This window comes from Schistocerca serialis, chromosome 10 (assembly GCF_023864345.2).
Source record: "Schistocerca serialis cubense isolate TAMUIC-IGC-003099 chromosome 10, iqSchSeri2.2, whole genome shotgun sequence".
In the NCBI taxonomy this organism is placed as follows: Eukaryota; Metazoa; Arthropoda; class Insecta; order Orthoptera; family Acrididae; genus Schistocerca; species Schistocerca serialis.
In genome coordinates, this window is record NC_064647.1 from 177,199,107 (window position 1) to 177,222,807 (window position 23,701).

General features: G+C 37.5%; 1 protein-coding gene across 1 annotated transcript in view; it reads left to right on the top strand.

The window, feature by feature from the left end:
* Positions 1–23,701, top strand: part of LOC126425095 (peroxidase-like) — a 151,546-nt gene that overhangs the window by 94,762 nt on the left and 33,083 nt on the right. The window contains exons 6-10 of the mRNA XM_050088013.1: positions 2,186–2,376; positions 6,417–6,612; positions 7,144–7,341; positions 12,572–12,719; positions 17,815–17,971. Coding sequence (XP_049943970.1) covers positions 2,186–2,376; positions 6,417–6,612; positions 7,144–7,341; positions 12,572–12,719; positions 17,815–17,971 — 890 coding nt within the window. The remainder of the gene's footprint in view (positions 1–2,185; positions 2,377–6,416; positions 6,613–7,143; positions 7,342–12,571; positions 12,720–17,814; positions 17,972–23,701) is intronic.

A 23,701-nucleotide genomic window follows, 5' to 3' on the forward strand; every position in this document is an offset into this window, starting at 1 on the left:
GTCCATAGAACAGGGACATACAAATTCTCCCAAAACAACAAGGATGTGTTTGCAAACACTGTCAGCAAGAAAGATTATGGCTCCTGCATTTTGGGACTCTAGGGGGGTGAGTCTCTTTGACTACCTTCAATGTGGCACAACAATTAACTCAGAGAGTTATTGTCAAACACTGACAAAGTTAAGGTGGCCGATACAAAACCACGGTCTGGGAAAACTTAGTACAAAAGTTTTGTTTTTTCACAAAAACACACATCCACACATGGCCTATCGTACCTGAGAGCTTCTATGGGGTTTTGGATGCAAGGTGTGTGATCATTCGCCCTACAGTCCGAATTTGGCACCAAGTATGTGCCACCTCTTCCCAGCATTGAAGACATGGCTCGCTACACAACACATTGATACTGATGCCCAACTGCATTCTGGTATAAATCAGTGGTTGCAATTGTGGGTGACACGTTTCTACAGAAATGGTGTTGAAAAACTTGTGCCATTGTATGATAAGTGCTTGGTGATTGTGTAGAAAGTGCTTGGTGATTATGCAGAAAAATGGCTTAAGCCTGTACCTTTAAAATGTGTATAATAAAATTAGGTTTAACCATATCATTAATTTTTTTTTATTTCAAAGCATCTGTTACTTTATAGATACCCTTTGTATTTGTTTTTATTCAATAATGAGCACATCCATGGATGATTTCCAAAACCTCACATATTGAAATATTTATAGTTCATACAGAATGTACATTTTCTGCCATGCATTATGTATAATTCTGACTGTAGACATCATAACTGTCTTATCAAGTTTTAACAATTTAAAGCTCATTGGGGGGATGAGAAGGGGGTGCTTGTGGGAAGGGGGGAGTGCTATTCATAGTCCAATCTGATGAATCATGTTACTGACAACAATGTGCAATTCCCACTCCACCTCATTCTATGTAGTATAAGTTAGGACATATTTATATTAATACTTCAAAAATTTTGTAAGTGGTTTTACTTCACACAGTAATTTTAGTTAATAGCATAATTAACACAAATTTCCTTGCAGCTCAGCGTAGTTTGTATGGCTTTTTAACAACTGTTATTAATTAATCAGCTCCAACTTTATTGGAATGTCATTGAAACAGTTGTACCAGACAAAATAACCCTCGCCAGTACCACGGTGGGTTCTTAGCTTTAGTTCTGGATTGACTGACATGTTACGACAACACAAAAATATTACAACTTGAACCAGATGAAATACTTAACTTTGTAACAATCCATGTCCACAAGAGTATCATAAGTATTCATTACCGTTATTCAACATTAATGCATACCTTGATGTAGAACAAGATACTAGTCCCTTCTCACAGAGTACAACCAACTACAAACTTTTATGCTGATTTCTGGTTTGCTAGAGACACAGTGCTAACTGGTCTGAGTGGCACTGCATGTAGGTGTAAGTAAACGAGCAGATGCGGTGACATATGGAAACTGTTCTGGATGTGTCTACACCGCTGTCTTATATTTTTCATTGCTTCTGGTAGCAACTATGTTCACTTGTAGTTCCGTCATAAGCTACCAACCTTGCTTCGGCACCTCACTTTTTGGATGACATCACATTGTTACATTACTATCTTTTTATATAAAGAATCAGATCTTTCAATTAACATCACTTTATGACTATTAGGTAAAATTAAAAGCATTTCTATTATCAGGATACCTAGTAACATAAGTTAGTATATAAATTAATGTTCCATCAAGAGTTTATTAGTGAGGTCAAAAATTTTCTAGTTCATGAAATTCTTAAATGTTAAATCTCAAGTGCTTCAGTAAAATTCACAACACCATAGGAATCATCAGACCATGAATTGCTGTCTGACTAATAAGGATTTGGAAAACATAGCCTGTGAAGTAATCCTGATACTTTTTTAAGAAATTGTTGTCTGAAATCAAATTATAAAAGGAAAAAATATAATATTTATTTACTGTAACCAAAGGAACTGGACATGCTGTACTTTGGAATATTTTAAACGGAATGATAAGTATTGTTATGTGTATTTGTTCAGGAGACCACAATGGAGTTATCTGGGATTGCAATAATGATTACACTACCACTATAGCAATTACTGAAATGTTATGTGTTGTATTAACACCACACAAATTTAATGTGTTATAAATTTGATAAAATGTCTTACATTCTTAATTGCAGATGGGCTTGGGATAGAATGTTGCTCATATAATGCATCTCCTCTCCCATGTAAGAACATCAGCGTTGGTTGTTACCCAGCTAGGATACCACGCAATGATGAGTACTATGCAGACAAAGGGGTGACATGTATGAGTGTGGCAAGATCTATGAAGACTTACACTTTTGGAGGTATCTTAGGTCCAGCAGAGACAGTAAGTAATTAAGCATGTATTTAGCAAGATACATTACTACTTTATGAGGACTGCACTTTATTCATCATGTGATGAAAATCTGCAAAACATTTGGTTTGTGTACAGGAGACACATCAGAAATGTACATCATAGTAACAGTACTTTTTATGTTAATAATGACTAATACAACATTAAAATGCAATATCAAAGAATAAAAAGCTATATTTACTTAGTGGGGCAAGTAACCTGTCCCATTTTAATTACTATAAACATAATTAGAATTTATAAGCAAAAAACTGTTTACTATTGAGGATCCGGAAAGTATACTCTGAGTTGGCATGTGGGATACATAAAGCTTTCTTTGTTTATTGCATTGTACGTATGTGCAAAATGATAACAATTCCATAAACAGACATAGAAAGGGCAGTTAATAGTTTTAGGCCCTTAAATAATGCTGACATGATTCTTTATGATGTACAAATCACATGTTCTGAATGCTTTTTTTCTGTATCTGTAGTATCCACACTGTGTTACCCAAATTCTTCAAAAATGAATATTATGCTTAAGTACAGATTAAAAACAATTATTACATGTTACTCTTAATGTGTCCATGCCAATTAAAATTGATAATATATGCATCGCAAATGCAAAGCTGCTAACTTGTTTACCAAGTATGGCACTCCATGTATGCATACTTCTCAGATACACTGATAAGTTAAAATATTATGACTACTGCCCACCACCAAATTAATGCCACCTGATGGAGTTATGAGCACAAGCTGCAATAAGAAAAATACATAGGCAAGCAAGTGACAAATGATGAATCATTGTAGTGATGAAACAGACTGCAAATGAGGAAATTTTTTTGACATAATCAACTTCAACAGAATGCAGTGTTACAACCTGACATCTATGAACAAAATGGAAAAGCTAGTGTGCTATTTGTGTGCTGGTATTATGGGCATTTATGGAAACTGGTAGAAGGATGGTGAAGGGACAATGTTTTGGTCATCCACGTCTCACCACAGAATGCTTGCCCACTCTGTAAAGCAGAATGGGCAGAAATTTGTGACAGATTTCATGATGGAGTACAATGCTGGTGTGGGCACAAGCATTTTGGAACACACAGTTCAAGGCATATTGTTGAAGATGGGACTTTTCAGTAGATGACTCCTACGTGTTCCTATTGACTCAACAACATCATCTGTTGTCATTCCAGTGGGCATGGAATGTGGACATTTGGACCATGGATCATAGGAAATGTGTCACCTGGCTGGATGAATCACGTTTCTTGCCAGACTAGGTCATTGGTCATATCCGGATGTGCCATCATCAAAATAAATGCCTGCTGAAAAGATGCACCGTGCTGTGAACAGAGGCTGACGGAGACAGTATTATGCTATGGGGACATTTACCTGGGCTTCTGTAGGACCAATTGGATGCACCATGAGAGCTATGAGCTATGAGAAGATTACTGTGGACGACCTGCATCCTTTCATGCTTGATTTCTTTCCCCATGGCAATGACATCTCCAATGCCACACCCACAAGCCACCTGGCCATAATTTATCGCAGATGCACAGCCTGTGCACAGCAAAATGGTGGCACATATATCCAGAAATGTACCAAGAACTTTTTGAATGCATGCAATGCATAACTGCTGCAGTTTTGCATTTCAGAGATGGACAAACACACCCTTAAGCAGGTGATTTCAATGTTTTGGCCCTTCTCTCAGTGTTTGTAGCTAAATTAAATCCAAAGAATTTGATGGAGTCAGTCTGTTTCAACTGTTATGGGTAATCTTAACTAGGCCACAATTTGACTGTTTGGTTCTGAGTTGCACCATGTAGGTTTCAGGCATGTTCATGTTCAACCTATTTCACTGAGACCAAGTTTTTAAGCTACTGAGAATACTGATCACCAAGTCATGAAGTTTTTCTGCAGCCTGATTTTCAACTAACACAGGAGTATCATAAGCAAACAAAATTGATGGGAAACTGATATCTACCAGCAAATCACACACAGAACATAAACAAGACAGGGTCTCTTATGGAATCTAGAAACACAAGAGTGTAATCTTGTTTACCAGTCAGACTAATAATTTTTTCTGATTTATAGTGATCATAACTCTCTCTTTTCTGTCCCATAAGTTGGACTGAAGCTATGTGGAAAGCTGCCCCTAACTTGTTTATTTATTCTCCACAAGCAAACAATTCATGTCAAAACTTCCCGGAAACAACACAAAAAACACAATATATGCCAATTACAGAATCAAAAGGCTTTGTGAGATCACAGAATAATCCTGTAACTTTGTTGCTCTTTTCTAATGTTTTGCTATTTTCTCTAGAAAATTGATGTCTGTATCTATTTAGCTCCTCCCTGCCTGAAAATCAAACTGATCAGTTAGAATAATGTAATACTTTGTAATGAAATTTTTGATTTGTGTAACAGCAAATACCTCAGATATTTTTGATGTGGCAGAGAAAAAAGAGGTAAGTTTTTAATTTCCCATCCACTTTATCACTTTCTTGCAATGAGTACTTCATTACCTGCAGGAAGCAGCCTTGATTCAAAGACTGGACATGTCATTATGTTGGGTAATGCTTTGAGAATTTTTGGTGGGTACTGTATCTACTTAGCTCCTCCCTGCCTGAAAATCAAACTGATCGGTTAGAATAATGTAATACTTTGTAATGAAATTTTTGATTTGTGTAACAGCAAATACCTCAGATATTTTTGATGTGGCTGAGAAAAAAGAGGTAGGTTTTTAAATTCCCATCCACTTTATCACTTTCTTGCAATGAGTACATCATTACCTGTAGGGAGCAGCCTTGATTCAAAGACTAGACATGTCATTATGTTGGGTAATGCTTTGAGAATTTTTGGTGGGTATTTTTAATCATAATTTTGCATTTTCTACATCCTTAATTGAAATTTTTAACAAACAGTCAAGGCCCTCAAGAGTTCTCGTAAAGATCAAAGAGAGTTACTTTATTGTGACACTCTGTTACAGTGATACAAGTTATCACTTCATTTTTAAAGAAAACTTGCAGCACTCTGACATAGAGTTCAACATACAACAATGTTTCTCTCAAGCTCAATTTCTGATAATCATTTGTAGATTTTAACACATAATCATGATTTAACAGCTGACCACTTGATATTCATCTTATTTCTATATTTTAAAATTATTCTCTTACTTCCACTTGTTTTTCTACCTTAACAACTCCTTCTAAATATAAGTATATAAAGTGTTATCAGAGTTTTGGTGTTATAGTTTTATTCTTGTGCCAATTCCTTTTCCATTCACTGTAAATTCTTATGCTTTTGGTGATCCACTTTAATTTATTTGGCACAAGGAAATGTTTTACTGAAGACATCTTGAATATTGTTAAAGAATTTGACAACATTTTGTTACTTAAGACACAGTCACCAAGAAGTTTTCTATCTTATTTAGCTTACTGCTGAAAATAAAACAAGTTTTCTTTATCAAAGGTCCTCTTCATGTGGGTTTTCCTAACTGAAATGTTCCTCCTTGTGTGGCTGCTTTAATTAATATGCAGAATAGTCTGAGAGTCATAAACTGAAACAAAATTGACACATATGTTCATATACATAGTTAATATATATCTGCTTGTGTCTGTATATGTGTGGATGGATATGTGTGTGTGTGCGAGTGTATACCCGTCCTTTTTTCCCCCTAAGGTAAGTCTTTCCGCTCCCGGGATTGGAATGACTCCTTACCCTCTCCCTTAAAACCCACATCCTTTCATCTTTCCCTCTCCTTCCCTCTTTCCTGATGAGGCAACAGTTTGTTGCGAAAGCTTGAATTTTGTGTGTATATTTGTGTTTGTTTGTGTGTCTGTCGACCTGCCAGCACTTTCATTTGGTAAGTCACATCATCTTTGTTTTTGATATATATTTCCTACGTGGAATGTTTCCCTCTATTATAACCATATACATAGTTAGTTACAATATTACAATATTGGTTACCAACTGGATGTTTCTTCTGGGACATTTAGAGAAATTCAGACTGAAACTAATCATCACCATCTGTTTCAGATTAATTCTGAAAATCACCTTATTGATGCTTCTTTCACATACGGCCCTAGCCAGACGCGTGCATATGAAATAAGGAAATTTGAAGGTGGGAAGCTTACTGAACAGGTCCTTCCTGACGGTAGAAAGGTGTTGCCACAAGTGTCTAACTCAATGGTATCCTGTAGCCTGCCATCAAACGGAACATGCTTCATTGCAGGTACATAATTTTACATGTCATTTATTTTTATGGGGCACTTTTTGTATGTGAGGAAGTGTTGTTCAGTGATACTTCTTTGCATTATAAAGGAACAGTATTGTAATGTCTATACAGAGCCTGGCTACAGGGGAGGGGTGTGGGGGTGTGGAAAGAGGAGAGATTGAGAAAAAAATGTCATTGCATTAATAATTGGAATTTAGCACAAATGTTCTGTACTTTCTTATGTTGTGGGTACAAACAGTACAAACATAAGAACTGAATCAGATGGGAGTTCATTTCAAACATAGATTTAGCCCAATATACAAAATATTACACAGAGAAACTGCAGTTTCCTGTATGGATACGCAAATGAGTTTATGCCAGTATGTTTTGTCTACAGAATTTCTAATATTTCAATCTTGTATCAATGAGTGAAACTAAATACATTAAATGAAAAACTGAAAATGAATCTGACCTTGTTGCACAAGTTAAAATTGATTTTATTTTCACAGTGTCCCATTTAATCTATGATATAAAATGTCACATGTGCAGGTGATGTGCGCGTGAACCAGAACACCCAACTAACGATTCTACAAAATTTGTATTTACGAGAACACAACAGGGTGGCTGACAAGCTGTCTTCCATTAACCCACACTGGGATGATGAGAAGACATACCAAGAGGCTCGTAGAATTGTTATTGCAGAACATGAACACATAACCTATACGGAATTCATTTCACAGATTCTGCGTAAGTACCCTTGTTAACCTGTTATACTGTAAGAGAATTAACTTATTATATTCCTCTGTTTTAACTCAGAAACTACTGAGTCTCCATTAATTCATACGTCGCATTCCCTAAACACCATAATGGAGGAGGACTATAGGGGTGTGAAATGAGACAAGCTATACTATAACAGGCAGAAGCAATCATTGTAGACTACATGTTTTGCATATACTAACAACCGGTTACCACTAATGCTAATGCACTTACAATGACAATGCCTTATATATATACAGGCTGTTACAGAATGAATGGTCAGTATTCAAGGACATGATGGTATGATCATTCGAAACCAAAATTTCGTATTGGTATACGGCCTGTTCTGAATGGTTTCCAAAATAGAATGCATTCAATGCACTTTTTTCTTTTTTGTGTTATTCAATATATCGTCAGGTTTGCAAATATACACACGTACAACAGTTAGTAAACATTACAACATATGTTTTACAAAGTATCAATTAAAAATAAATAGTTTAACATATTTACATCTAAGCATTATCATATATTTCACACTACAGGTGTTGTACAGTCCACAATAAACATTTGAATATCAAGCATCAATTTCAATGGATTTGTGCAGTCTTGGGAGAACATGTTGTGTTGATTGTCTGAGTGCTTTGCAACGTCCATGATGTAACCAAGCAGTTCATCTCTTGTATTCACCTTTCATTTGTCCACCCCAGACTTCATCTAGTCCTACAAACAAAAACCTAATAGCATAAGATCTGACGATTTTGGTGACCAATTAATAGGTACTACCATACCAATCCAGCAATTATGGTAAGTGCAGTTGAGACGTTCACTCAAATACATTGCAAACTGTAGAAGGGATCCCTCATATTAGAGGTATGCTGCCATCCAAATGGTCAAAGGAACATTCACAAGGTGTTAAATAAGTGAATTTTCCAAAAACTGCAAATATTTGTCCCACCAATCGCTCTTCTAAAATGACTGGACCTACCAACACATTACTGATCACCTTGCACTACATATTGTTCAAAAAGTGAAACTCAAATTTGATTCTCACTATAGTGTGTGAATTTTTCTGCAACCATAAATGATTACGACATTTGTTATTGATTCCATTCCATGTAAATGTGGCTTCATCAGTGAGCAGAATTGAAGAAAGCAAATGGCAATTGTCATTTACCTGGTATCAAATTAAGGTGTGTGGTGTTTTCAACAACTTCAAGGTTTAGGACACACTTATGTGAAATGGATACAAGTTTTCCACATGTAATGATCACCATACATTTGTTCATGGGACATTGATATGTGCAGTAAGTCATCTTATGCTGATAGATGGGTTACACAGCACCATTTCAACAATGTGTCACTGTTCCTGCACAGGTTGTTTAACTACATGTTCAGATGAAAAAGGGAACTTGGAAGAATACTTATTTCATGCTAAGTGCTAAAAACTCTGGTAAATACCCTATAATCATGAATTCAATGTATCAGAAGGAACTCATGGTATTCTTTGACAGCAGCACAAGCACTACCATCACAGTAGCCATATACATACACTGTAACTGCATATTCCTTGTTATTGTACATGTGTGATATTTTACCCAGGATATGTACAAACACAGTTAATCTATGTTTCTCTCTAAGACACTCTCAATCCTTCACACAACTTCAGTCAGAACACAGTATGGAAAACTGTGCATTCAGTTGGTAGTTCAATGGCAGCAGACATCCTGAGCAAAGAGTTTGAAAGCAGTGAGGTAAGTTGGGCTAGAATAAAACTTCAAAAAGGTTGAGTGGATAAGATACATACATACAAGCTACCAGCACAAAATTAAATGTACATTAAATGTCTTCTGTCTCAGAAACTGTTCAGATTAGGGCATATGTCCATAAGTAGGTTTTTGTTTCAAATGAGCATTCCTGTCATACCATGAATACTGACAATTCCCCCTGTATATTAATTAAGACAGATTATCAAAAATAATCAATATTTCAAAATATAGTGTAAGTGGATAAATAAAAAACCTACTCACCAAGAGGTGGCAGGAGGAAATTTACAAGCTTTTGGAGCCAGTGGCTTCTTCTGTAGACATTTTCGAAAGGACTGAATGAAATATGTAATATGTGTTCCTTTTTTGCCACTCCCACCACCTCTAACACACCCAACCCTTTTCTTTTGCCATGATGAATACCATCACACATTACATTTGATCCTTTTGAACACATGTACAGAAGAAGAAGCCACTGCTCTGAAAACTTGCAAATTTCTGTACCTCTACATGTGTTTTCTCCTGCTGCTGTTTTGTGAGTAGATTTTTTATGTATCAGATTATGATAGAAACAAATGAAACTAGTAGGATAGGGATCTACATCTACATCTACATTCATACTCCGCAAACCACCCAATGGTGTGTGGCGGAGGGCACTTTACGTGCCACTGTCATTACCTCCCTTTCCTGTTCCAGTCGCGTATGGTTCGCAGGAAGAACGACTGTCTGAAAGCCTCCGTGCGCGCTCTAATCTCTCTAATTTTACATTTGTGATCTCCTCAGGAGGTATAAGTAGGGGGAAGCAATATATTCGATACCTCATCCAGAAACGCACCCTCTCGAAACCTGGCGAGCAAGCTACACCGCGATGCAGAGCGCCTCTCTTGCAGAGTCTGCCACTTGAGTTTATTAAACGTCTCCGTAACGCTATCACGGTTACCAAATAACCCTGTGACGAAACGCGCCACTCTTCTTTGGATCTTCTCTATCTCCTCCGTCAAACCGATCTGGTACGGATCCCACACTGATGAGCAATACTCAAGTATAGGTCGAACGAGTGTTTTGTAAGCCACCTCCTTTGTTGATGGACTACATTTTCTAAGCACTCTCCCAATGAATCTCAACCTGGTACCCGCCTTACCAACAATTAATTTTATATGATCATTCCACTTCAAATCGTTCCGCACGCATACTCCCAGATATTTTACAGAAGTAACTGCTACCAGTGTTTGTTCCGCTATCATATAATCATACAATAAAGGATCCTTCTTTCCATGTATTCGCAATACATTACATTTGTCTATGTTAAGGGTCAGTTGCCACTCCCTGCACCAAGTGCCTATCTGCTGCAGATCTTCCTGTATTTGGCTACAACTTTCTAATGCTGCAACTTCTCTGTATACTACAGCATCATCCGCGAAAAGCCGCATGGAAATTCCGACACTATCTACTAGATCATTTATATATATTGTGAAAAGCAATGGTCCCATAACACTCCCCTGTGGCACGCCAGAGGTCACTTTAACGTCTGTAGACGTCTCTCCATTGATAACAACATGCTGTGTTCTGTTTGCTAAAAACTCTTCAATCCAGCCACACAGCTGGTCTGATATTCCGTAGGCTCATACTTTGTTTATCAGGCGACAGTGCGGAACTGTATCGAACGCCTTCCGGAAGTCAAGAAAAATAGCATCTACCTGGGAGCCTGTATCTAATATTTTCTGGGTCTCATGAACAAATAAAGCGAGTTGGGTCTCACACGATCGCTGTTTCCGGAATCCATGTTGATTCCTACATAGTAGATTCTGGGTTTCCAAAAACGACATGATACTCGAGCAAAAAACATGTTCTAAAATTCTACAACAGATCGACGTCAGAGATATAGGTCTATAGTTTTGCGCATCTGCTCGACGAACCTTCTTGAAGACTGGGACTATCTGTGCTCTTTTCCAATTATTTGGAACCCTCCGTTCCTCTAGAGACTTGCGGTACACGGCTGTTAGAAGGGGGGCAAGTTCTTTCGCGTACTCTGTGCAGAATTGAATTGGTATCCCGTCAGGTCCAGTGAACTTTCCTCTATTGAGTGATTCCCGTTGCTTTTCTATTCCTTGGACACTTATTTCGATGTCAGCCATTTTTTCGTTTGTGCGAGGATTTAGAGAAGGAACTGCAGTGCGGTCTTCCTCTGTGAAACAGCTTTGGAAAAAGGTGTTTAGTATTTCAGCTTTATGCGTGTCATCCTCTGTTTCAATGCCATCATCATCCCGTAGCGTCTGGATATGCTGTTTCGAGCCACTTACTGATTTAACGTAAGACCAGAACTTCCTAGGATTTTCTGTCAAGTCGGTACATGGAATTTTACTTTCGAATTCACTGAACGCTTCAAGCATAGCCCTCCTTACGCTAACTTTGACATCGTTTAGCTTCTGTTTGTCTGAGAGGTTTTGGCTGCGTTTAAACTTGGAGTGGAGCTCTCTTTGCTTTCGCAGTAGTTTCCTAACTTTGTTGTTGTACCACGGTGGGTTTTTCCCATCCCTCACAGTTTTACTCGGCACATACCTGTCTAAAACACATTTTACGATTGCCTTGAACTTTTTCCATAAACACTCAACATTGTCAGTGTCGGAACAGAAATTTTTGTTTTGATCTGTTAGGTAGTCTGAAATCTGCCTTCTATTACTCTTGCTAAACAGATAAACCTTCCTCCCTTTTTTTATATTCCTATTAACTTCCATATTCAGGGATGGAGAAAGGACAGTGGGCTGTGATGTGAGCACCATGTTATGGGATTAAAGGATGTGTTATAGGAAGACTTCCCACCTGTGCAGTTCAGAAAATCTGGCATTAGTACTGACAAACCATTGGTGTGGGCTGTGAAGCAGTCTTTGAAGTTAAGCACACAGTGCTGTGCAGTATGTTTGGTATCTGGGTGGTCCAGCTGTCAACTGGCTACAGCTTAGGGTTGGTCATTTATGCAGGCAGAGAGCTTGGTTAACGGTCAAGTCCAAGTAGAAATACATAAAGTGGTTGCAGCTAGGTTGGTTGACTATATGGCTGCTTTCACATGTGACCCTGCCTTTGGTGGGGTAGAAAATGCCAGTGACAGGACTGGAGTGGACAGTAGAGGGAGAAAGTACAGGACAGGTCTTGCATTGAGGTCCATTGCAGGGACATGAGTCTCAGGGCAACAGGTTAGTAGCAGGGCTGGAACAGGGACAGGTAAGGATAATGAACAGATTGTGTGGGTGGGGAAATAGCACTGTGGGAGAGGTAGAAAGAATAGTGAGGAGGATACTCTTTACAGAACAAAGACTCGACACAACTACACTAAAGTATACCTGCCCCAATTTAAAATTTTATGATACCATCTTTTATTTGTTTATTTAAAAATATTTGAGTTTACCCCTTCTTTAATTTTAGGTGTTAATTCTGCAGCACTATTTATCTGTTGCTTACAGGTGATGACTTATTAGAGAAGTTCCATATAAAATCAAATCAAACTGGCTACAGCAACTGTTACAAGGAGGACTTGAAACCAGCTACACTTTCCGAGTTCACAGAGGCAGTTTACAGGATGTTCCATGGGATCGCTCAGAGTGACTTGCTGTAAGTGATACTTGATTCTAAAATTAACTCATAATGATTTCACACGAATTAAATGACACAGCATAATATCAGTTTTTCCAAAACTGCATTCTGCAATTTCTGACATACACCATAAGAGATCTGTAAAAAGTATGAAAATCTGCTACAAGGCACTGTATTAGGAAACTGGGCTTCCATGTATTTGTAAGTGTACTGTTGCGTCATCATACAGGTATAAATACTTAAAATGCTAGAATGCTAAGATAAATGACATTTTGCTGCAGAGAACTGTAATAATTTGAACTAAATATTTAAGAATATCAGGCAGGATTCAGACCAAGCCTTTCATATCCAGAGCAAATCTTAAACCTATAGTTAATCCTAAGACATCACAGCATTTGTAGCAAAAATTTAGTCTGCACTTTAGTTGATTTCAAAAAAGCTATGACTCAGCTGATTATGAATCACTCTTTCAGATATTAAAAGAACAATGTCTAAACGTGAAAACACTTGTAATCATAAAAGAGACACTGAGAGATATAAAGTCCAAGGTTAAATTTATGGCACAATGCCCACATCCTTTTGAAATCAAAACAGGAGATGGACAGTCACAGTTATTTTCCAGCTCCGTTCTTGAGAAAGTGATACAAGAATGATGCAAACAGAAGTCAGATTTCAAAATTCATGAACCAGTCACTTCAGGCAGAGGAAAGTTATCTATAGATTGCCTAGCACTTGAAGACAATCTAACAGTATTACCTCATGACATCTCATCAGCCCAAAATCAGACTGAACTCTTGAAAGAAAATGCAGAAAAAGTCAGTTCACAGATATGAAAAGACAGAGTACATGCTCTGCAACAAAGACACACCAAAATTCATGGAGACAAAATATGGCAAAATTAAATTAGTTCTGCGATTTGAATAGCTCAGTGAAACAATTGAGTGAAATGGAATTGAAAGAAAAGCAAACAAAATTAGATGCCAGAAGATGGGAACTGCGTATTGAGTTACCCAAAATAGTTTCAACAAGAAATGTATCATGAAACTCAGACATTACAATACAGTAATTAAACCAGGTGCCTCTATGGATCAGAAATGTTAATTCTGGTTAGGAAAACAGACATTGGAAACATTATAGACAAACAATACCAACTCCAAAGCACTCAGGAACTCTAACAATACACAAATATACATAGTGACATTTGAAAATGCAGGTTAAGATTCTATGGGCACATTAAAAGCATGAAGCCAGACAGACTTACAAAATAAACAGAAATTTTTTGACAGCAGGAGCAAAGCCAAAACTGACACAATGAAATGGGTTTGTGATATCCAAACTGATCTGAAATGAGTGGGAATCAATCCACAAGATGTCCAAAACTGTAAAATATTTAGGTCTGAAATTCACAAATGACATGTTGACGAAGAGGAGAAACTGAAGAAGAAGTCTGGAATGACATGATCATAAGAGAGGAAGGAAGCCCACAGGAAGGGAATGTGAAAGAAATATGGGCACAAAGGAAGGCAAATGCTCACCTCTAAGTACTTCATGCAGTCCTAATAGGCTTATTTTCAAATAATAATAACATTCAGAAAATATTTACATCATTATCATTAACAGTATAATTTGTAGTTAGGGGCATAGGACACTTAGGAGTGTCTTGGAAGTCATGTGCAATCATAGTAATTCATACTTGTTGCTGCCAATACAAAAGAAATTGTGCTCCAGATGTAAAATGAAATATTACAAAGCCAAATTAAGAATGCACCAAAGTATTCAAAAGCAAGTAATTTGTAGTATGTTGCAATAAGAACATTATGCCTTCAAAAGTGCACAGAAGTCTTCGCCATCTAAGCATTTCTTGAAGAATTAATTATCACTAAGCTCTTAGGCTTTGGATTTAATGCTGTTGCAGAACATTTTTTTAAAAAAAGAAAGGGGGGGGGGGGGGGGGATGCGAGGGGTACACAATGTGGCAACTAAAGTTTTTCATCACTTACCTAGTGATGTAAAATATCTGAAAGACAGCAGAGCAAAATCCGATAACAAAGTGAAAACATTCCACCTCGACAACTCCTTCTATTCCAGAGAAGATTTTCTATTATTCTAATGTGCCAAACTTGACAGGCAGGAATGCTCATAAATTTTCAGCACATAACCATATTTTCTAGTTCATCTGAGATGTGACTGTAAAATGACTCACTCCAAGTCAATAAGATTTAGCATGTAAAATAATCCATCGCACATGAAACTAATTAACTAACTTTTAGTCCACGAGTGAAACAATAATACAAGGTGAACATCAAGGCTCTATCCTTGGTCACTTTCTCTTCCTTGTAACAAGAAAGACATTGCATATCCCATTAATCCTGATATAATAAGCTCTGCAAATGGTAATTCAGTTTTATTCTATGGTAGAGAGTGTAAGGAACTAGTGGTGTAGGAAAAGTAAAAAAAATACAATGATCAGGGCCTCAAGGTGAATGTCACTAAATCTCACTTACTGAGATTTAAAGCAGATAGTTCACAATACAACTATATTAATTATGAATGTAAACGCTCGGTAACAAAATCTGATGGCAATAAATTTCTTGTATGTATGATGATACAAATTGTTGGTGGACAAACCACATTAACTCTGTATGTGGAAAAGTCAGTGGTGGCTTATATCTCCTTAACTACTTCACATAGATAATTGCTAGCCAAACATTAAAAATTTTAAAAGCTACCATGGAATAAATTACACCTTTTTTAATTAAGGGGTTGAAATATGGAGCTGTCCAGCTGATATTCACTCAAAAGAATATTTGAGTTACAGAAAAGTTGAATAAGATTTATTTGTAGGGTCGCCCACAGAGATTCATGTTGTGAAGTACTTTTGCATGACAAGTACCTAACAACGTATTCTTTATACACGTTTAAATTAGTTACATTTTTTATGAGTCAACCAACGAAATTATCAAGTGCAATGATGTATATGATCACAACACTAGGAGAAAATTTAACTATTTCTGGAAAAGAACAAGACTAAAAATAAAGCACTCCATCTTCAGGCCACGAGTGGTCTATCGGGACCATCTGACCTCCGTGTTATCCTCAGTGGAGGATGCGGATAGGAGGGGTGTGGGGTCAGCACACCGCTCTCCCGGGCATTATGATGGTATTCTTGACCGAAACCACTACTATTCGGTCGAGCTCCTCATTTGGCATCATGGGGCTGAGTGCACCCTGAAAACAATTTGTTGATTTATTTATTGTATTTTTTTTCATGGAGTCACCAACTGATTACTTTTGCAAATGCCACAGCAATTTTTGCATAAGTGACTAGATATTTGAGTATATGATACAAATATCAGGTTACTTAGTAAGACAATAGAGTTTACAAGTTTTTTACAAGGAGAGAGGAGATACATTTTATACACGATAAGTGATTACATATATGTAATACAAATACTAGTTTACTTAGCAAGACAAAAGAATTAATAAGTTTAGTATGAACAGAGAGCAGATACATTTTATGTATGCATAGGTGATTACATACACATAATACAAATGTCAGTGTACTAAGTAAGACAACACAATTGGATATTACATCATAATTATTACAAATATTCATATTTCACATAAGAAAATATACAAAGATTTCATTTCAGCTTAATGTTAATATTCACTTAAAAATTATAAGCACTTTTCCATCAAGAATTATTTCTGTTTCAATTTGAATTAGTTCTCTTTGTGATACCTTATAAAGGCCAGCAGTTTGTTTTACTATATGTGACTATTAAAGCATGGGCCATTGCTTTTAGTTTAGCTCCTAGTCAATAGTAGCATCCTTCCTTTCTTTTATTACAGTCATACATAATAGACTGCGTGAATGCTTTCTTCTGACATCACAAAAAATGTAATTGATTTGTAAAGCTACCAGTACATTGAGCAGACTTTGAGGTATTTATGACATACAATTATTTCTGTGTGTGACCCTCTGTACCCTGTTCCACTGATGATCACGATTGCACTTTTCTGCAGGGTTAATCTTCTGTTCATATGTATGTCAGTAGCACAGTCCCATATCTCTATCCCATAAATAATCTGTGCAAAAATTGTCCCATGATAAATTGTTTTTAATGTCTGATGGGAGAAAACTAATTAGCCTTAGTGCACTACTGATTTAATACATGTGAAATTGATATCTTTTACCCCTCATAGATTTTCATTTAGGTAAATACCTAGAAATTTAGTCTACAGTCTTCTGTTTCCACTGCTTCAGTTCCACCTATATTACTGACAGATGTTTGGTGTGAATTTGCAAGTTTAAATGGTAATAACAGTGACTTGCAGATATTAATCTCCAAATCTCAGTCCTGGAAATAAGCAATTATTTGACCTCAGTTATTTAACTCATCATTTTGTTTGCCAGCAAATAACAGTAAGGCATCATCTGCATAAGTTACCAACTGGGAGATGATGGGTGACTCTGCATCATTCATGGACACTAGGAAGAGGAAAGCGACTAAAATTAGGCCCTGGGGTACACCTTCTGTGGCTGCTTCATATCTGGACTGAAAGTTTGTAACCTTATCATTGAGTTTATGTCAGCTTTGTACATCACTTATGATTAACTATGTATATAGTCAGCACTTGCATGGATGCATGCAAAGAGGAAACTCATTAATGTTTTTACTTGGTTTACCAACTACCAAACTCTCTAAGAAAGTGTATGGGGAACAATTTTAATGTCACATTAAAATTTTTCTGACAGGTAAATGTTTATATTCATTTACCAAATTTTAAGACTTTGAACAGTAACTTCAACTAGTAGCATATCAACTATTAAGTAATAAATGTATAAAACAAATGTAAGATATAACAACTTTAATATGTAACATATTTTGTAAGTGCAATTATTGTCACTTCTGACATGTGCAAAAGGCATTATTGTATGGCTCCACACAAAAAATATGAATAAAGAGATAAAAACTGAACAAATATTGTGCAAGCCCTCTTACAGCAGCTGCTACCAAAATCCAAATCCATTTCCTTTTCGAAGAAACAGTCCATGTATACATTCATTTTTCTTTTTAATGAGATAAACTAATTAAATCACATTTTACAGTATGTACAAAGATATAGGATGTCCAGTCGGAAAAATAAAAATAAACAGATGGTTCGATAAACCAGAAATCCTCATTCAAGGTAATAACTTGGATCAGCTGACCTTGGGCCTCACACAGCAGCCTGCCACAAAGGATGACAAATACACAGTCTATGAGGTAAGACAATTTTTTACAAACTTTTGTCATACTTAATGCAGTTGTTCTAGAAGCAGATTTGAGATATTAAATTTCACAGCCTCATCCTGAATCAATTGTAAATTGTTTGCTGCTGGAATTTGGCTGCCACACACTCACTTTTTGCATAGCATACTCCTCTTTTAATTTTTGTTTCTCAGGTCTGAATATTCTGCATGATATCATCTTGATTTCACAACTGAATAACAAATTAAAGTAAAGTCAACACATGTTCAAACTCATCATTAAGCTTAATTCAGCACATAAAGGTTTTCAGTATGTAGCAGCTTGCAACTTTCAAATATTGAAAAAAATACACGTTTAATTGTTTGCACCTAACTTGCTAATTATTTATTGGTTGACAAGTTTCAGGCTTTCCCTATTTTCATAAGCCACATATTTTGTATTTGGTATATATTTTGTGAGGATAGTTCTATTTATGTCATCACACTTTAGATGTAGCTCAGATCTTTATTAACCAACATGACCTGAGGTATGTGACAATGACATTTCACAATACAATGGAGAATTCATTCTTATTGGAATTCACCATGTGTCATGCTGGCTTATTTGTCGTAGGCGTTATTGTAAATTTGACAGATGTCAATGCAATTCATTATGAGTCAAATTTACAATAATACCTATGAAAAATAAGCCAGCATGAGATGCAGTTAATTCCAATTAGAACAAATTATCCATTGCATATGAAATATCTTTGCCACATGGATCAGGATCATGTTGTTGTTGTTGTGGTCTTCAGTCCTGAGACTGGTTTGGTGTGTGCAAGTTTCTTCATCTCCCAGTACCTACTGCAGCCTACATCCTTCTGAATCTGCTTAGTGTATTCATCTCTTGGTCTCCCTCTACGATTTTTACCCTCCAAGCTGCCCTCCAATGCTAAATTTGTGATCCCTTGATGCCTTAAAACATGTGCTACCAAACCGATCCCTTCTTCTAGTCAAGTTGTGCCACAAACTTCTCTTCTCCCCAATCCTATTCAATACCTCCTCATTAGTTACGTCATCTACCCACCTTATCTTCAGCATTCTTCTGTAGCACCACATTTCAAAAGCTTCTATTCTCTTCTTGTCCAAACTAGTTATCGTCCATGTTTCACTTCCACACATGGCTACACTCCATACAAATACTTTCAGAAACGACTTCCTGACACTTAAATCTATACTCAATGTTAGCAAATTTCTCTTCTTCAGAAACGCTTTCCTTGCCATTGCCAGTCTACATTTTATATCCTCTCTACTTCGACCATCATCAGTTATTTTACTCCCTAAATAGCAAAACTCCTTTACTACTTTAAGTGTCTCATTTCCTAATCTAATTCCCTCAGCATCACCCGACATAATTTGACTACATTCCATTATCCTCGTTTTGCTTTTGTTGATGTTCATCTTATATCCTCCTTTCAAGACACTGTCCATTCTGTTCAACTGCTCTTCCAAGTCCTTTGCTGTCTCTGACAGAATTACAATGTCATCGGCGAACCTCAAAGTTTTTACTTCTTCTCCATGAATTTTAATACCTACTCCGAATTTTTCTTTTGTTTCCTTCACTGCTTGCTCAATATACAGATTGAATAACATCAGGGAGAGGCTACAACCCTGTCTCACTCCTTTCCCAACCACTGCTTCCCTTTCATGCCCCTCGACTCTTATAACTGCCATCTGGTTTCTGTACAAATTGTAAATAGCCTTTCGCTCCCTGTATTTTACCCCTGCCACCTTCAGAATTTGAAAGAGAGAATTCCAGTTAACAATGTCAAAAGCTTTCTCTAAGTCTACAAATGCTAGAAACGTAGGTTTGCCTTTTCTTAATCTTTCTTCTAAGATAAGTCGTAAGGTTAGTGTTGCCTCACGTGTTCCAACATTTCTACAGAATCCAAACTGATCTTGCCCGAGGTCCGCTTCTACCGGTTTTTCCATTCGTCTGTATAGAATTCGCGTTAGTATTTTGCAGCTGTGACTTATTAAACTGATAGTTCAGCAATTTTCACATCTGTCAACACCTGCTTTCTTTGGGATTGGAATTATTATATTCTTCTTGAAGTCTGAGGGTATTTCGCCTGTCTCATACATCTTGCTCACCAGATGGTAGAGTTTTGTCATGACTGGCTCTCCCAACTGGGTTGCCATCTGAGCTCTTGATATTCATACAAGTGGTTCTCTTTTCTCCAAAGATCTCTTTAATTTTTCTGGAGGCAGTATCTATCTTACCCCTAGTGAGACAAGCCTCTACATCCTTACATTTGTCCTCTAGCCATCCCTGCTTAGCCATTTTGCACTTCCTGTCGATATCATTTTTGAGACGTTTGTATTCCTTTTTGCCTGCTTCATTTACTGCATTTTTATATTTTCTCCTTTCATCAATTAAATTCAATATTTCTTCTGTTACCCAAGGATTTCTATTAGCCCTCGTCTTTTTACCTACTTGATCGTCTGCTGCCTCCACTACTTCATCCCTCAGAGCTACCCAGTCTTCTTCTACTGTATTTCTTTCCCCCATTCTTGTCAATTGTTCTGTTATGATCTCCCTGAAACTCTCTACAACCTCTGGTTCTTTCAGTTTATCCAGGTCCCATCTCCTTAAATTGCCACCTTTTTGCAGTTTCTTCAGTTTCAATCTGCACTTCATAACCAATAGCTTGTGGTCAGAATCCACATCTGCCCCTGGAAATGTCTTACAATTTAAAACCTGGTTCCTAAATCTCTGTCTTACCATTATATAATCTATCTGAAATCTGTCAGTATCTCCAGGCTTCTTCCATGTATACAACCTTCTTTTGTGATTCTTGAACCATGTGTTAGTTATGATTAAGTTGTGCTCTGTGCAAAATTCTACCAGGCGACTTCCTCTTTCATTTCTTCCCCCCAACCCATATTCACCTACTATGTTTCCTTCTCTCCCTTTTCCTACTGACGAATTCCAGTCACTCACGACTATTAAATTTTCGTCTCCCTTCACTACCTGAATAATTTCTTTTATCTCGTCATGCATTTCATCTATTTCTTCATCATCTGCAGAGCTAGTTGGCATATAAACTTGTACTACTGTAGTAGGCATGGGCTTTGTGTCTATCTTGGCCACAATAATGCGTTCACTATGTTGTTTGTAGTAGCTAACCCGCACTCCTATTTTTTTATTCATTATTAAACCTACTCCCGCATTACCCCTATTTGATTTTGTATTTATAACCCTGTAATCATCTGACCAAAAGTCTTGTTCCTCCTGCCACCGAACTTCACTAATTCCCACTATATCTAATTTTAACCTATCCATTTCCCTTTTTAAATTTTCTAACCTACCTGCCCGATTAAGGGATCTGACATTCCACGCTCCGATCCGTAGAACGCCAGTTTTCTTTCTCCTGATAACGATGTCCTCTTGAGTAGTCCCCGCCCGGAGATCCAAATGGGGGACTATTTTACCTCTGGAATATTTTACCCAAGAGGACGCCATCATCATTTAATCATACAGTAACGCTGCATGCCCTCGGGAAAAATTACGGCCGTAGTTTCCCCTTGCTTTCAGCCGTTCGCAGAACCAGCACAGCAAGGCCGTTTTGGTTAATGTTACTAGGCCAAATCAGTCAATCATCCAGACTGTTGCCCCTGCAACTACTAAATAGGCTGCTGCCCCTCTTCAGGAACCACATGTTTGTGTGGCCTCTCAACAGATACCCCTCCGTTGTGGTTGCACCTACGGTACGGCCATATGTATCCTTGAGGCACGCAAGCCTCCCCACCAACGGCAAGGTCCATGGTTCATGGGGGGATCAGGATCATACTGGATACTAAAGATTTGAGCTACAACATCTAAAGCGTGATGGCATACGATGATGATGGCGTGTGACGATGGCCTCCCGTTGGGTAGACCGTTCGCCTGGTGCAAGTCTTTCGATTTGACGCCACTTCAGCGACTTGCGCGTCGATGGAGATGATGATGATTGGGACAACACAACACCCAGTCCCTGAGCAGAGAAAATCTCCGACCCAGCCGGGAGTCGAACCCAGGCCCTTAGGATTGACAGTCTGTCGCACTGACCACTCAGCTACCGGGGGCGGACCGTGATGGCGTAAATTGCCCACAACAAGTACATGGCTTGTGAAAATGGGCAGAGCCTGAAACTAGTCAACCAGTAAATAATTAGAAGCTTTGGTATAAAAATTGAAAAATGTTTTTCCTTAAGTTAGTTCAGCATGTTTTACACACTGTATTGATTGTAGGGATATTGCCACATGTTACGTACTTTCACACCCTACTGTCTTATGGAATTATATTCGGAGGTAGTACAGCTAAAGGAAATAAAGTATTTATTCAGTAGAAGCAAGTACAAAGAATATGGTGTAGAGTGGATTACTACATACATTGCAGAGGTCTCTTTAAGGATGCTGGAATTCTTACACTCACTTCCCAGTACATTTACCATCAATGCTTTTTGTTGCAGATAATACAAGTTTGTTTCACCTGAACTGTGATTTACACAAACCCAGTAACGCACCAAAAAATAAACATCATGTGTAGCATTTAGAGTAGAGTTTGTAACAGAGCAAGGTGGAATTATCTTGCTTGTTCTTATACCGCACCTGGTGTCAGTATTCTTAAGTTTTCCTTTCTGATCTGTTTGGTTCATAATACACAATGAGTGTAACTAAATTCCATTTACAAAACTTTGAGGACTTGAAGTGAGGAGCAAGGTGATTAAGTTAAGCATAGAAACTCCTGTCTGGAAACATGCTATTTTCCCATTACACACAAAATACCACAGTACACATTGCTCTCTGACTCCAGCTTCTTGTTGCCTGAGTTCATTTAGAAACAGGGCTCAATGTAGCAACCATCAACATCAAAACAGATACAGTATCTTTGTACCGTGTTGTGGAACATGTGAGTGCCAGTCCTTGGTTCTCCAGTGTCTGTCACAGTCGTAACTCACACTAGTAGGTCTTCCCCATAAACCACAGGGATCTTGTAAATCAAGCATTTCATGTGAGCCCACAGCCAGTAGTTTATCAGGTTCATGTTGGGAGAATGTCCAGGCCAAGCAGTCAGCCCACAGTGACCTATCCACTTTGGCCCCATGATTTAGGACAGCATGTGTAAAATGAGATCCAGGCAGGTCACAAACACAACTGAATGCCGTGTAAGAAAACCTGTAGTGAGCATGGATCTGAATGTCTGTTGTGGTATTTTACATGTAGTGGGGACAATAGTACATTTGTGGGCATAAGTTCCTATGATAAACGTAACTGTCATGGCCTCCACTACAATTCCTCAATATCTATAAAGGGAAATTAGTTGCACTATATATACCTAGCGATGCAATATTACCTGTTTTCACTGGGAGCCACCCATTTTTGAGACCGTTCCATGATCCCCATTCAGTTTTTTGAATTGTTTTGCTAAACTGCCCATTTTAGTACACAACAAAAACACATTATTTATTTTTCAGTCCAGTACATTTTTTGTCATATTCTTCATAATACTGGGAAGGCTACCTCTGACATTTTGACTTGGAAGTGGAGGCATTCATACATAAAGCATTTTCATATTTTTCAATCTGCACTGTAAGAGCTCAGAAGTTAATGAATCGCTCTGAGTTTGTGGGAACAGAATATGAGGTTTTGTCTCACTGCTAATAAGATGGTGTCACTAGCATATGCAGATATATGACTGTCTAAAAATTTATTTCTTATCTGA